General features: G+C 38.5%; 1 protein-coding gene across 2 annotated transcripts; it reads left to right on the forward strand.

Annotated features, from left to right (window-relative positions):
- Positions 1 to 96: 96 nt before the first annotated feature.
- On the forward strand, positions 97 to 14,809 carry LOC135470467 (trichohyalin-like). 2 transcript variants are annotated; one of them, XM_064749433.1, is made up of 13 exons: positions 97 to 317; positions 2,471 to 2,636; positions 4,019 to 4,191; positions 4,814 to 4,995; positions 5,365 to 5,444; positions 5,898 to 5,934; positions 6,461 to 6,510; positions 7,712 to 7,828; positions 8,775 to 8,907; positions 10,020 to 10,187; positions 11,509 to 11,789; positions 12,292 to 12,477; positions 13,898 to 14,809. In XM_064749433.1, the coding sequence occupies exons 2-13, from the start codon at positions 2,496 to 2,498 to the stop codon at positions 14,210 to 14,212; spliced, it is 1,863 nt and encodes a 620-aa protein (XP_064605503.1). In that variant the 5' UTR covers positions 97 to 317; positions 2,471 to 2,495; the 3' UTR covers positions 14,213 to 14,809. The 2 variants fall into 2 exon arrangements, with proteins under 2 accessions (XP_064605503.1, XP_064605502.1); XM_064749432.1 differs by lacking the exon at positions 97 to 317 and adding an exon at positions 666 to 804.
- The last annotated feature ends 968 nt before the right edge of the window (positions 14,810 to 15,777 follow it).

Raw genomic sequence — 15,777 nt, forward strand, 5'->3', positions numbered from 1 at the left:
TCTGAGATGACTACTTTGGCCTCATGTAAACAACTGCACGTGATGGCGAGCCTACTGAAGTGTTGAGTAGAGCACTATTTATTGGCGTGCGTGGGTATGATTATCATCTCCGTCCGTGCTCAAGCTGAACCGTAGCGATTTAAATAGGCCTATATTTACAAACTTACCGCTTGATTTTGCATAACAGAATTCAGAGGGGATACAACATTTGTTATGGTGGGTTCTTCCCTGTGAGGCATGAGCTGATATATAAGATTTTTACCATACCCAGCCGATTAGATGCAGTCACATCTTTTTTCTCATATGCCGCACGATACGTGAGTAAATAGTTCATTTCTATTTTGAATGTTTTTAATTAACTCTGATATAGGTAAGTGCCTTATTTTTTACCATTGGTACACATTTAGGCTCAAGAAATCCGAAAATACTCATTAAATATCTGATACTCCTCTATCAATAATCCTCCCCAAATTTGGGGGGGAGGGGGGGGAATCACTGCCCTGATGGCGCACATCTATCACAAGCCTTGTCTCGGTACCGTAGGATCACATAGAAAGGCGCGTGATCTCCAATGTGTCTTAGCCTGGCTTGAGAAACAGGGGAGGTAACAAAGGCACTGAACCATGGCTTGATCATAATTTCAACCAATAATACGGAAGGAAATAATTTTCTGCTGAACATGTTGTCAAAGACGCATTTAGAAGCTCAACATCCTTTTTATTATGTCTTATCTGCGTAACGGATAGGTATATGTTGGAAAAACTGCAACAGAAATAATGTCCAGTAATTTCAGTTGAAACAAAGGTGAGATCAAGTGGTAGTTTGGACTTTTGCTGTTTATGTATTCCCGGTGAGAGCTAAAGGTGACGGAAATAGGCCCTTCACCAATAGTGTATGTGTTAATGAGTCTATCTGAATAAGATTAGCCCCAGCGGCCGCCAGTGGTAAACCAAACATCGTTTCACGCCATGCCCGATAAGTCTTTTCTAATTCTAAACGATGGTTGCTGTGCAAGACAGGTGTCAACTTTGTCTCTTTCCTCTCAGCTGGCCGCACACGCAATATCCCAGGTATATTCTATTGGGTAATGCCTACTGGCGTACCAACCTCAAATTCACGACACAACAAAGCATTTATAACCAAGGTGGCCTTTAGGAACGATAAGTTTTTCAAGACCAAAACTGTGGTGACGGCAAAATGGTTGATGCATTAGTGATGACTGTGACATAAATTTGGGTCGAGTGTGTCCTTACCAAGTGGAATACTACATGAAGATACGTGTAAGTGGCATTAGCCCTAATGGTGGTTTCAGCTCCTATCGTTATACCAGACTGGCGGAGATTTGTTGCAACAGCGACAACCTTAATCATACACCGTTTCACGCTAAATCCAATAAATACTGTTGAAAATGTGTCTGCAGAGTGCAGCCCAAATTGTTTCACCTGTGGCTCTTACTACCTCTCAGCATGCCCACACATGCAACACCCCATGTATATTCCATTCAGTAATGGCATGCCAGACCCAAGTTCCTGACAAGGCAAACTGTTTCAAAACAAATCGGTTATTAGACTCTTCTTTTTAGCCCACAAATAAGTTTCGATTGTTTGGATCAACTTATTATGACTGGACTCAGTGTGCTATTTTAGCATTTCTGTCAGTCATCAGTGTTAAGATGACTGTCAGAAATTTTAAAATAGTTCACTGAGTCCATCTGGATGGACTAGATTGGTGACGTGGGTTAGTGCAAATGGGAGTTTGAAAGACTTTTTTTTGAAAAACAAATGCCTTTGTTGGTCATTGACCCACTTCTTAGTTGCTCATTATAAAAAGGAAATCCTTCAGTAAACTGCCGTCACTCTATTAAGTGAAAGCAACCTAGTCTTTGTAACACCCATGCAAATTAAGGGTATAGTATAATGTGACTGGGTGGGGTGCCATGTCTGGTGTCGTCGTCATGGAACTTCAGTGGCAGCAGTACACTGGCAGCATGGACTCGTCTTGCCACAAGAAGACACAATATATGTGCGTTCATCTAATAACTACTCGTCGTCATTTGACTGAAAAATTGTTAAGTAATTCGACAATTAAACCCCAAGCACACACACACACACACACACACACATATATATATATATATATATATAAGGGGCCTCGGTAGCTCAGTTGGTTAGCGCACTAGCGCAGCGTAATGACCCAGGAGTCTCTCACCAATGCGGTCGCTGTGAGTTCAAATCCAGCTCATGTTGGCTTCCTCTCCGGCCGTACGTGGGAATGTCTGCAGCAACCTGCGGATGGTCGTGGGTTTCCCCCGGGCTCTGCCCTGTTTCCACCCACCATAATGCTGGCCGCCGTCGTATAAGTGAAATATTCTTGAGTACAGCATAAAACACCAATCAAATAGATAAATAAATATATATATATGTTTGTAATGTTTAAGACACCTTTCAAATCAATAGAACTTATGATGCAGGTTACACGAGAGATAAAAGCTTACAATGGGAGAAGTAGATCACAGGAGGCAGGTTTTACAAGCTGTCTTCAAGACTTATGATGAGTCACAGTGTGGAGAATTAACAGCTCAACAGTTACAGAGACTGCATGGGGACTTAAGAATGGGTGGAGTCAGTATGCCTCAGGTTAGTGACTTGATTTACTGTACTTCATGTAACCTCCAGTTTAGTGACTTGATTTACTGTACTTCATGTAACCTCCAGTTTAGTGACTTGATTTACTGTACTTCATGTAACCTTGTTGACCTTTTTTAAGTGAAGCATTTTGCTTAATTCTGATGATTGATTCATCCATCTTAAGGGTCCTTTTAATCAGAAAAACTTCAGTGTTGGCATTAACAGTATCATTTTAAAGCCTTAATATCCTTCTAAAATTAGGCCAAACTCTAGTACAATAGAATGACCATGGCCAGTATTAATGATAGAAAAATTATGTTTACCAGGCCATCCTTAACAAATTGTTCGTTGAACATAACCTGACCCTATTGTTAGAAAAAGGAGTGATGGTCAGTATGGAATTTACTGTTTTTTTTTCTTTTTTTATTTTGGCTATAAACAAAGAAGATGGGAATTTTAAAGAAATTAACATGCAGACAAAAAAAAAACATTTAGCAAAGCTTCTCTGGAATACTGAACTTCATTTAAACTCACTCTGTGAGGACTGACAAAGATTTGGTGTAATGTTCCAAAATTCAGGCAGGCCTTTTGGACTTAAAAAAATATTTTAACACATATTGAGATAAATAAAATATTTACATGTATATAGTTACACACCAAGCCATCTTCAAAAATGTGTTCATTGGGTGTAACATGGCCAGCCCTCTGAGACAAAGCCCTACATTGGATTTTATTAGTGGGATTTTGATAAAAGTTTATAATTTATTTTTCTCTCAATGTTAATATCTTTAAAATGTGAATTCCCTATCCTTTTCATTAACTAGAATGACGAGGAAAGAAAGCAAAGAGTTCCCTACCAACTGTGTTTTTTTTTCTGATATGTTTTTCTGTTAGTTTAACCTTATCCAGTTCTGGAAAAGATGTCCATGATATGAGATGTCTCATATGGCCTCTTTATGGCGTAATATATATGGCGACTTGCTTTTCTTTCAAAACTGATGACTAACCATGTAGGACATGTATTTTTTTTTACAACATTCAGATTCACTGAAAACAACAATTCAGACATGGACTGTATGTTATGTTTATTTATTTCAGTGTGGTTTTAAACTCAAAACTACTCTGGCATGTAGGTTCAATTTCAAGTTCATTTTTTTTCACCCCTTGTCACTCAGGGTGGCCTATTATTTCCTGTAGGCCTATGCAGGATTATCATTGCTTCTTGTATGAACTTACACACATTATCATATATAAGATCTTTTTGCTCTCGGATTGAAATAAGTTTTGAAAAGTAAAAACACTCTCTTGATTGTATATTTTCAGATACTAGTATATGCTGAAATTATTTATGCCTGTATGGTCTATCACTCACTACCATTGATCTTGTACAGGTGAAGGCAGCCATGAGTTATGTGTGCTTAGACGACTGGACCTGTGACTCCTTTGAGCTGTATGAGGTCCTACAGGAGCTGGATCGACGTTACTACCTCATACAGGACCTGCGCTGGGAATTCTCCATGTTAGACAGGACTCAGTCCAACACCATCTCTGAGGAACAGGCCAAGTATGTTTGCTGTAACCAGTTTTACAGGACTTAAATATAATAAACTAGGTGATATTTTATTATCAATAATTTAATGTACATTCCCCAACCCTCATCTGCACATCGCTTTTGACTTAAGGGATACATGAAAGGCTTGTTTTGTAGTTCTTAATATAGACATGATGGAGTTAAGAATGTGGCATAACATATAAAAACTCTCCGGCCATACGTGAGAAGGTCTGACAGCAACCTGCGGATGGTCATAGGCATCCCCTGGGCTCTGCCTGGTTTTTCCCCATCATAATTCTGGCCACCATCATAGAAGTGAAATATTCTTTCATTTGGTAAGGAAGCTAGTATGAGATGGCCTTGAATTCACAGCGACTGCATTGGTGAGAGGCTCCTGGATCATTACGCCATGCTAACACGCTAACCAAAGATGCCCCGGTCAGTCAGGTGTTAGCATTGTGTTCTAGTGAGGTAGCACGATGTGGCTTATGGCATTGGGGACCATGAAACAATGTGGTTTTGAAGGCGATGTTAAGCCTTAAGTAAACAAACAAATCATATTTCTGGAATTTTTTAATGTTGTATAGTGGGGTGCAGTTCTCTTAATGATTTGTTTTTTTACTTCATTAATTAGATGGTTAGTCCAGGCAGTGCATGGTAGGTACTTTTCCAACCGACGATGGGAAAAGTTTTTAACCAGTCGGCTTATCCCAGGTGGTGGAGTAAGTTTTGGTGAGATTGAGGTCATGCTTTGCGAAATCCCAAGTAAGCTTCAAGTGGATCACGAGTTACAAGAGGCAGAAAGAGAAGAGGAAGGTGAGAACTTTTTATTTAACTTTAATGGCTTTCCTTTTACCATGGAAATCTCTTAAATTATTCTGATCAAGAAACATTCATGATATTTGGACAATACCTCTCATATTTTACAGATTATTAATTTGTCTTAGAATGATTATAATTCAGAAGATAATCTGAAAATTGAAAGTTTACTGCAGGTGGTTATTGCTTCTTCTTTTTTTTCTGTCTGGGGATCCAGGCATTAATATTTGATTGGTGTCTAATTTCTTTGTTACACAGATCTGTACTTTCCTTCCCATAATTGTCATTGTGAACACGATGGGAATTGGTGTAATAGTACTTTTTAAATTGCATGTCTGTTATGAAATGAATTGTTTTGTGTTTAAGCCAAACGTAAGAGGCAGAGAGAAATAGAGAAACTTGTTCAAGAGGAGAAAGAGAATGAAAGACTGAAGAGAGAGGAGCAGGTACATTTATGAAGTTTATTATTTTATTACCATGACAAAAGAGTCTGCAGGCACCCTCTCTGGTTAATTTGGTTAAGGTAATTCATCCGCCCCCCCCCCCCCCCCCCCCCAATACCCCACCTCCCCCCAAAAGTTTGCTTGTTCAGTTGCAACTTTAAGTCAGAAGGTTTCCCAGGAAACTGGTCACAGGCACTGGTGTGCTGCAGTTTCGACCAACCATGAACATGAACATTGTCATATATTAAGCGAATTATAAAGCCTGAGTATGACGCTAAACACCAAGAATGATTTATTCTCCTGAGTGCATTTAAAATGAGTCTGAAACTGCAATGTAGCAGGAAGAATTTTTGAGGTTGAACGGTTGGAAGGTACCTGTTCACACGTAACAGCATTTATGTTTTCCTAATTTAGGCCTGAGCAGCATGTTTAAAGAACTGTTCTGATGTTTTGTAGGCTAAAAACAAACATAAAAGACAGCTGGAAGAAGAAGGTTTGTATGATCACATTTCATATGTTATTTGAAATATGGCAGAAAAGGACCGAAGTGAATGAATCCTGATGTTATAGCGCCCAGTTGGCAATACTCCAACCATATCATGGCATTGTACTGATTCTGAAGCAATACTGAGCAGATCCAAAATCAACACCAGTTTATATAATACATACCTCAGTTAAAATTCCAAAACCACACTGACATTTTTTATAATAGACAAAATTGTATATAGTAATGTATGAAAGCTATGTTATATAATATAGGGCAGTAGTTTTCAAGAAATGAATATTAACAGCATCGTCAGCAACTCTGCCAAATAAAACTGTGTACAACATTCTAAATAAATTTTTTTTTTGTATCTTTTGTGATATTTTTGTGCTATCTTTCACCATATGTGTTATGTATTATTAACAAATTGAAATACCGCTGTACAAGTGAAATAAGCTGTTTTATGGCATCGACGCCTCTCATATAAACGTGCATCTAACAGAAACATGATATCTGTTGTCTTTGCCTTAATCAGAGCAACTTGCAAGAGAGGAAGCAGATCATCAAAGGAAATTACAAGAGAAGGTGAGTGATATAATCAGCAATTTATAATCTGTAAATACCTGTAATTAGTAAAAGCTACATGTAAGAAGTATTAGATGATTAATGAACTGATTGTACTCACATATGTTTGCATTTGCTGACTTGATTTAGGTTTTATGAATTTATTAAAGAAATGGGATGATTTGAAGCATTTGTGTTGAGAAAATTTATTTTTGGAGAATGTGTAGAAGACAATTTGATTAATGCCATGCCGATTTTGTGTATGCTTGGAAATGCATTCTCAGCCATTTTAAACTGTTTCTTTTGTAAATTACTCAGAAGTAAGTTTAAGTACAAATTTCATAATAAAACATCTCATTTTGTTGGATAAAAATCATGCAATGTTTTCAAAGAAGAGTCTGACAGACCCTGTATCAATTCCTGGAAAATGACATTATATGGCTTGAAACTGATTATTATGTATGGTTAATTATTGCTATAATATGGATGACACAGTGGTAATGTGTAGTGATCTGAAATGTACCATTTAATCTAACCCTTAAAGGATGTATCATTACTTAATATCCTATTTTATTATATGTACTAACATATAAAAGTTCAAAAAATTCTCAGCCTTTCTTTTGGTGCGTAACAATTGCTTTTAAAGACAGCCTTCTTAAGGCCCCTGCAGTTAGTCTGAAAATTATGTAGCATGCAACTGTGGCATCATTGGTGATAGCTGTCAAAACAACTATGTCAGGGTACGGGTGGGCATCGATGGGGGTGGGTACAAAACTGGTCCGCCTATAAAAGTCTGAAAATTTCCAACCATTGATGGAAATATTCCTGGCAGAGTAGATAAAACAAAAATTATTTGGGCATGGTTTTCTTTGTTTTCCATATAACAATAAACCTTATTTTAGATTTACTTTTCGTGACATTTTACTGAGTTTTGCTAATTTAAACAATGTAGACCACTTTGATTTCATCTGATGTGGAAGAAAAATATCTATTAATGCCTTTTATGCTTAGTATTACACCTCATTCTTCCTCTGATCGTATTGCACCCTATCTTTATTTCCCTGTACTGACAGCATGCAGTAGTAAGGGCTATTAAATTTATACCAGAGAACCAGTGTGTGCAAAAGGAATGCATGATGAAATGCCATCAGGTAAGAAGGGTATGGAAGCTTGAAACATAGGGCCCAGTGGTGTTTGTTTTTAATGTTCTTGTCGTCCTTAGGAAGAAGAGGAGGAGGCGCAAAGGCTGAGAGAGCTAGAGGAGCAGCAGAGACTGGAGGAAGAGAGGAGAAAGGCAGTGGAGGATCAGCTCTATCACAATGTGGAACATCTAGCTGCAGTGAGACATTCTTGATCCTCATTCTCCTCCTAAACTCTTTAAGTGCTCAGCTTCTTCCAGAGGCATTTATGAGCCAGGTTGTTGTATAATAAACAATAACAGGAAGATTACGTATGGATAAGAACTTCTTGGTTTATTTGTAGTAATTTTTCTATGTGCTTGTAGATCATAATGTCATTTTTAAACCAATGCCTGAAAACAACATTAGGGCCTGTATAGAAACATTATTACAAATAAAACAAGACGTTGTTAATTTTACTGTTTCTTAAGTACTATTTGGAGCTAGGTGGGTTTGATTGCCGATCAGCTCAAAGTTATACGCTCTATCAAAGGTCTTGGTTGTCTGTCGGCTCAGAGCTGTGTGTTGGACAAAGGCCTTGATTGTCTGTCAGCTCAGAGCTGTGTGCTAACCAAAGGCCTTCATTGTCTGTGAGCTTAAAGATACGTGCTGAACAAAGGTCTTGATTGTCTGTCAGCTCAGAGCTGTGTGCTAAACAAAGGCCTTGATTGTCTGTCAGCTCAGAGCTTTGTGCTGAACAAAGGTCTTGATTGTCTGTCAGCTCAGAGGTGCGTGCTGAACAAAGGCCTTGGTTGTCTGTCAGCTCAGAGCTGTGTGCTGAACACAGGCCTTGCTTGTCTGTGAGCTTAAAGCTATGTGCTGACCAAAGGCTTTGATTGTCTGTCAACTCAAAGCTACGTACTGACTAAAGGCCTTGATTGCCTGTCAGCCCAAAGCTACATGCTGAACAAAGGCCTTGATTGCCTATCAGCTCATAACTATGTACTGATCAAAGGCCATGATTTTCTATCAGTTCATAAAGTGAAGATATGTTAATAGATACAGCATTCTGTGGCTTATACGTGGTTAACCTCAACTAATTTATTGTCTCTTGAATCAATTAGTCATAACATTACATCTGTACTTGTTGTATTTTATCATGAATAGGAGGAAGCTGAGAAAGAAAAACAGGCTGAGACAGACTTTCAAGATGCTCAACAGCGCAAGCAGAAGGCACAAGACGCTAGAAGCAAGAAGGAAGCGGAGACAGATGAGAAGGATGCTGCTCAGAGAAAGTCAGGTGTGTTCACTTTTTATAGAAAAGGCCATCTGAATTGAAAACTGAAGCACTGTTTTGTTTTTCTAAATTTTCTTTAAAGAATTTAATGCATTAAAATATTCGAATTTTAAGGCTGTGCACTGTTTTGTTTTTCTAAATTTTCTTTAAAGAATTTAATGCATTAAAATATTCGAATTTTAAGGCTGTGCCTCAAATTCATAATGATAATGGGTGGAAATCTGACCAAGTGTACAGAAACATTGAATCAGTATATTTGGTTAAAGTCAGTTAAGTAGTTCAAAACATTTTAGAGTAATAGTAAGAGCGCAGTGACCCATGAACCTCTCACCAATGACTGCTTATGCTGTCTTCCTCTCAGGCTATACATGAGAAGGTCTGCCAGCATTGTGCGCATGGTCATGGGTTCTGCTTGGTTTCCTCCCACCATATGCAGGCCACCGTCATATAAGTGAACTATTCTTGAATACTGTACAAAACACCAATCAGAAAAATCTGATGCGGTCAAGACATTATGGCAAGTGTATAAATGAAGCTCATGTTCAAAATTCACAAAGGAAGTCATTGTTCAAGTAAGTTTTTAGGAAATTTAATGAGCCCAGGGGAACCTCGTGAGCAGTTCACCTGTAAGTTGTGATCAAAATCAGTCCTTTGCGCAATTTTAGAGGTACTCAAGACACCAATAATGTTCCTTTGTGCCTATTTTTTTTTAAAATGGGATTATTGCGTTATGGGATACATGTACATATATCGTGTTGACAGAACGGCAATGGATGCAGGCTTCGAAGTTTGTAATAGCTTATATATTGTTACTCCAAGTGCCCTGGGCCAGTCCAGCTGTCAGATTTTATTCAAGACCGATTACATGTGCCTACACTTAATCTGTGAATTTGTTAAAGTGGTGTGGCTACAAATTTATCAATTATTTGGTGAACGAGGGATATGGGATTATTAATCACTTACTGGAAGTTTCATTTTGCGCCTGACTTTTTACGGAATATCATATGCTGAGAGCTGAGAGTTTAGTGAAGAGCTGTGTGTGAATCTGAACCTCATTATCCTGTTATCGGGGATCTTTTTACAGCGCATTTTGTTCTTGTTTTGTTTATGTACAGATCACAGAAGGAAGCGGATTCGCTATGATCTTAAGGTGGCAATTAAAGCAAGGGACAAATTTCACCTTCAGCATTCCATTAAAGAATTCTCAGATGAGCAACTGGAGGATCATGAGATGGACTTAATGAAGGCTGAACGTTTGTTGAGAGAATTAACAGCTGGGGATAGTAAGTAGACGTTGCTCAAGCCCCCCCCCCCCCCCACTCCCCACTATAATACAGCAATATGGAGTTGATTATAAACATCAGGGAGCTGATTCAACAAAGTTATTAATGACTCAAGTCAAAATTTGATGTAAAGCTGGTTTATGGGCCCTAGAAATTTGAAGTTTTTACTACCTCATAAATGTTATGTGAAAATAAATGTGAGAATTGCAACTTTCAGTACAACCAAGAGTCATCAGAAAATGGCAGATTCCTCTGGACTACTCAATAGATTGATTGCAAAATAACATCATCAGCAGCATCCTCTGTGCCTTATGGGCTTATATTAGGGTCAGATTTGTATACAGGGTGGTGGGAGGTGTGGTATTATATTGCCCTCCCACTCAGCATACATATGTGCTATAGTGAAAGTTGACGAGACACATCAGCAAGATCTATGAAAGCTCAGAGATCTAAGTGCATATGGTTTACAAGTATAATTCAGACAACAATGATTTAGACATGTAAACCAGGACTTGGACATGGAGAGATTATTGTATAACTCCAAAAAAACATTCACTATCAGTATCTACAAGTACCTTGTCTATGTTCAGAAGGCAAAAACTCTATGTGGCCAACCCAAATACCACATTCACATCCTCACATGGCTTCTGTCTTGCCTGCAAAGTTTTGTGAAAGTCAGAACATACATGTACATGTAACTGTAGGAGGAGTTGTGTGGACTAACTACCTACAAGTCCCCATTCTATGTTTAAAGGGTAATAACTCTGGAAATAGTTGATGCGACAAAATCCAGATAGCACTTGCACATGCCATGTCTACAAAGTGAAAATCCATTCAAAACTGTAGGATGAAGCGAGTTGACACAATAATAATTAAGGAATCCACTCACATTACATATTCCCAAGGAATAAAATCTAAATATTGTGTCAAAAACTTCAGTCAGAAATAACTTTGTGGAATCCACCCTTGTGTTTGATCGGTTTCTTTGTTGGCAAACCCTCAAGGTTCTAACAGCAGGTTGTCCATTGCTGACATACATGTATTTATAGCGTAATTTTTGAATTTGATGTCAATGTGGAAAGTTGTCCTATAACAAGTTGGTCAAAGCTGTGTACTTTTTTGTGTTTCCATAACACCTAAGTTTCTGCATAGTTGAGTTAATGAACCTGCAGCCTAACAGCAGAAAATGATGTGTTTTTATACAGTTTGGAAGGAGCCTGTGTAGGAAAGAAATGTTGAACAATCATGCCGACTGACCAACTGTCTGAAGAATTACTAAGCAACACAGCAACCTGCACTGTCATTTTTGGGTGTTTTACAGATCTCAAGCGAGCAATGACTCAGCGAGAAGTCACAGAACTTGAGAGTGCAATAGAAACTGTCAAGAAGCACGGCTTGGAGGCAAATTTGGCAAAGGAAATGATTGCTGCCCACAAGATGCTGGGTCGTTTGCGGCGCCTTGAGCGTATTCGCCATGAGATTCTGGAACTGAAACAAGCAACTGTAGCTGAGATTCGAAGTTATCAGAATCCTCCAGAAGTTGTTCACACCGTAATGACCTGCACTTTCCTGTTGCTAGGTCACCCAGAAAAAGAAACTAAGGTAAGAGAGTATACATAGCCTCAAGGTTTATCAAATTGCACTCCACTTTCGAGAGAAACTAGACAGAATTTTAAAAATTATACAAGGATACATTAGAGAACTGACATAATGGTCGGGTTAATGGGTTTAAATGAAGTGTTTTCAAAAGGAAAATCATTGATAATATCCATACCATTTGGCTTAATATGTAAGGTGAGTGAGATATGATACTAAGTAAGGCAGTTTTGCTTGAACAATGTCAGTTTCGGTATGGCTATAGCTTTTGTGTGACATCTGATAGGATCATGCAAAAGTGAAAAAGATTCACTTTTGACACTATCATTTGGTATAAAAATTGTGGTCATTTGGGTATAAGTTCAGGTTACTTCATAGATGAAACTATTTTAGCTCAGATTAGTCTACTAAAAGGGTGCCCAAATTAAAAAGCTGGGTTTGGCCCTGTAGATAGTGAACAATAACATCTGTGTAGTCAATAAAATCTCTTGTTTGTCTCTTGTGTAAGATCTGGAAAGCTGTACAAGCCCTGGTAGGAAAGACTGGGAAGGAGAGCTTAAAGAGACGATGTCTGGGCTGTGATCCTGGTAGTCTAAATCCATCAGCTACAGCACGTGCTAAAGCACTGCTCGACAAACACGAATTGGATGAGGTCAGGGACGTGTCAGCTGGAGCAGCTACCTTCTATGTTTGGGTGAGGCAACACTATTGTCACTGCACTAGTGAAGTCACTTTTTTACCCTAGACGAGTCATATCCCTCTTGGGGTTTTTTTCCAGGTAACATAACAATAAGCACAAGGTGAACTGTGTATGGAAGGAGTAGAATTATGTTTATCTTGTGTCTTCATCGTATGACTTTGTCATCCTTTGTCAAGGTGTCAAAGCTGCTGCAGATTCAAAACTGCAAGGTTTTTAATCAGGAGCCAGTCAGCTGCAAAGAGATATGTCGCTTTTACATGACACCAGGTTGTTTTGTGTTTTACGGGTGAGACAACACCAAAAATTCCAAAAATGGAATTAAAAAATCTTCAAAATCCCTATTTTTATTTGTCCAAAATTTTATATTGTACAAATGTGTCTTCAAGAGAAAAAATTGCAGGGACAGTCAACATTTACCACAAGTCAAATGATTTTCTCTTTTTTTATTTTTAATTTTATGTCCTCCAACATTAGGAAAAGATTTATTCTGCAAGTACAACAACAATTTAAATTGATGTGGCCTTAAAGACGCCAAACATTGAACGATACTGTGCAGCTCTAGGTAGCAAGCTGAAGGACAAATAGAACTCAATTATTGGAAGGGTCGTATTTTAATCTGTGCTCTGATTCATAAAAGGCTATTACAACACCAAATTTTTAGTATAGCATGCAAAAACTGATCGTGATGTCATTGGCTGCAAAAGTTATCAGTAAAGCTCATGAAACATGCCTCTGCCAGCAACCTGGACTGCAGATGGTCGTGGGTTCCCCCGAACTATGCAAGGTTTCCTCCCACCATAATGCTGGCCACCATAGTATAAGTGAAATATTCTTGAGCTCTGTGTAAAACAGCAATCAAATAAATGAAACATGCCTCAGAGTTCAAACACTCGATGGAGTTTTATTTATAAACTTTGATAAGCAAGGTATTTCCAACCGTTGTCTTTCTTCAGCATTGGCACTGACCTGATAGCACCTGGAAGATTGTACCAACAATTCTATTGCATGGTTATAACTCTAGTGTCTAGGTGGCATATTTTTTAATCCCTGAAGTATGGCTTGCAGAGTACTTTTAAGAATAGTGTGAAATAGGACCTCGAGCCATTGTTAGGTCCAAAAATTTATTATAGCAAAATGTCTGCAATGTATTAGTTTCTTCTGTAACATCATTATGTCTTTATTGTGATAATGATGACGTCATAATGATGAGCTGAGAAACGAAAGTATGACGATAATAAAATGGCGTCAAGGTGCTACTGTTGAGCGTTTGACAGGTCCCTATGCATCATGTATCATTGAAGCTGTGGAATCACATCATGATGAATGATGAATTAAAGTATTCACATTCTTACAGAAATTATAAAGTTGATTTAACTTAATGTTTTTTTATGTATATATATTCTATACTTTTCAGTGCATAACAATGATAGAAGAAGCAATAGAGGTGGCCAAGCAAAAGGAAGAGGAAAGGTTAAACCCCAGATTAGTAGAGACACCTATGGCCAAGCCAGCGGCAGCAGCTCCAAGCAAAAGACCCGCTCAGACCAGGAACAGTGGCCCGAAAGGACAGAGACAAGCCAGGTCGCACAGCACAGGACGCTCTGGAAATCGCAGGAGCACATCCAAAACACCGGAACGCAGTCTTGTGCAAGAAAAGATGAACAAAGTGGCCGCAGCACGCCAGGAGTCTGAAGACGTAAAACGGAAACAAGCTGAAGAGGGACTGTGAATAGGTGACACGGAGAGGGCGTGATCTGAAGAGAAGACAGAGTAAAGAGGTTGAAAAGCAACAGACCAAAAAGTAATTGTGACCATGTGTCATGATGAATAGATGATAGAGTAAGTGTTGAATGCATGAAGGTAAAAAACTAAGGAGGGATTCTGAAGGAAAGAGAAAAATAGAGTGGCAAGTGGGGTGGATATGAAGAACTGAGTGAAGAAGGGACCATGAACACGTGGCGTGAAGAAGAGGTTAGAGTGCACAAGAGATGGAGGCAAACAAGATAGACAGTGCATAGTGATTTGTGAAATGCGGAAGAATCTTACAAATTAAACGATCCATATAATCAAGAGTTTCATGTAAAGGATTAAATATTCTCTATAATAAGAACTGTGATATCTTGCAGAAGAGTACATCTAATTTACATGTACGTCTGTTTTCAGACCTACATGTAAATTAGTACATGTAAAATTGTACTTTATATTAAGGAGTATGCAGTATTACGATGTCTATGGGGGTTTTTTTGTTCACCCATTTTTATCTGTGATAATGTAAATTTAGTTTAGTATATACAGTATATTTTGATGTATTAAGACGATATTGTATATTGATACACATATTTTTGTGTTCTGCCGATTTGTCTTTTAAATACTCATTCTCGGTTCTTGCAAGAGAGGTCAAGGCAAATAGAGCTCTGTGTTTAAATCAGCTCATACTTTAAGAACCCACGTAAAATGATGTTTATATGTTGTAATTGATTGGCGTTGTACGCTGCACTCAAGAATATTTCACTTATTCGATGGCGGCCAACATTATGGTGGGTTTAAACCGGACAGAGTCAAGGGAAAACTATCGGGTTTGCTTGACAGACCTTTCCACGTTCGACCAGACAGGAAGCCAGCATGAGCTGGTGAGAGGCTTCTGGGTCATTGTGCTTCACAAGCGTACTACCCACAAGACGTACTAGTAGATGTAACTGATCCCATGTCGGCTAGCCGAACCACACAGCGTACTTGAAGAGGGCTGCAAAGCATGGAGTTTTCCATGTGCTTTGTCGTCATCCTTGTTCCAACAAGAATCAGCCGCCTAAAATTACGGAAAGAAGTCAGCTGTATTGACGAGCTTTTTGTGGAAGTCACAATCAGCTAAGGTACCAGCCGGAGAAGATAACTCATTTGAACCCTGAACCTGCATGGCTTTAAGAAACAAACTTACGCGTTAGCAAAGCTTTCTTCTTTGGTCAAAATAGAACGTCACAGCTAACTTTCTTTATTTTATATATATTTGGATTTATTTATTTTTTACGCCGTACTCAAGAATATTTCACTTATACGACGGAGGAAACCTATATATTTGGAAGAAACTCCCTTTTCTCTTTTCGACCGTTTTGTACAAATATAAAAACCTGCTGTAGTTCTCTGAAACAAATGTAACTGTTGAAACTTGTTAATCGAGAAGTCCAAACCGACATCCGCCATGTTTGCATCTGAATTTCGGGAAGGCAATGCGGAAGCATTTATTCAGAGGCTGGTGAACAAAATACACGATATGATGATTGAAGCCTCTCTAAGGGG

This window comes from Liolophura sinensis, chromosome 7, assembly GCF_032854445.1.
Source record: "Liolophura sinensis isolate JHLJ2023 chromosome 7, CUHK_Ljap_v2, whole genome shotgun sequence".
In the NCBI taxonomy this organism is placed as follows: domain Eukaryota; kingdom Metazoa; phylum Mollusca; class Polyplacophora; order Chitonida; family Chitonidae; genus Liolophura; species Liolophura sinensis.

Excerpts from the sequence above, each read along its gene's own strand:
- LOC135470467 (XM_064749433.1), top strand. The coding sequence starts at position 2,496 with ATGGGAGAAGTAGATCACAGGAGGCAGGTTTTACAAGCTGTCTTCAAG. Across the intron at positions 8,908-10,019 it reads TGCTGCTCAGAGAAAGTCAG|ATCACAGAAGGAAGCGGATT; the intron begins GTGTGTTCACTT and ends GTTTATGTACAG. Across the intron at positions 12,478-13,897 it reads CAGCTACCTTCTATGTTTGG|TGCATAACAATGATAGAAGA; the intron begins GTGAGGCAACAC and ends TATACTTTTCAG.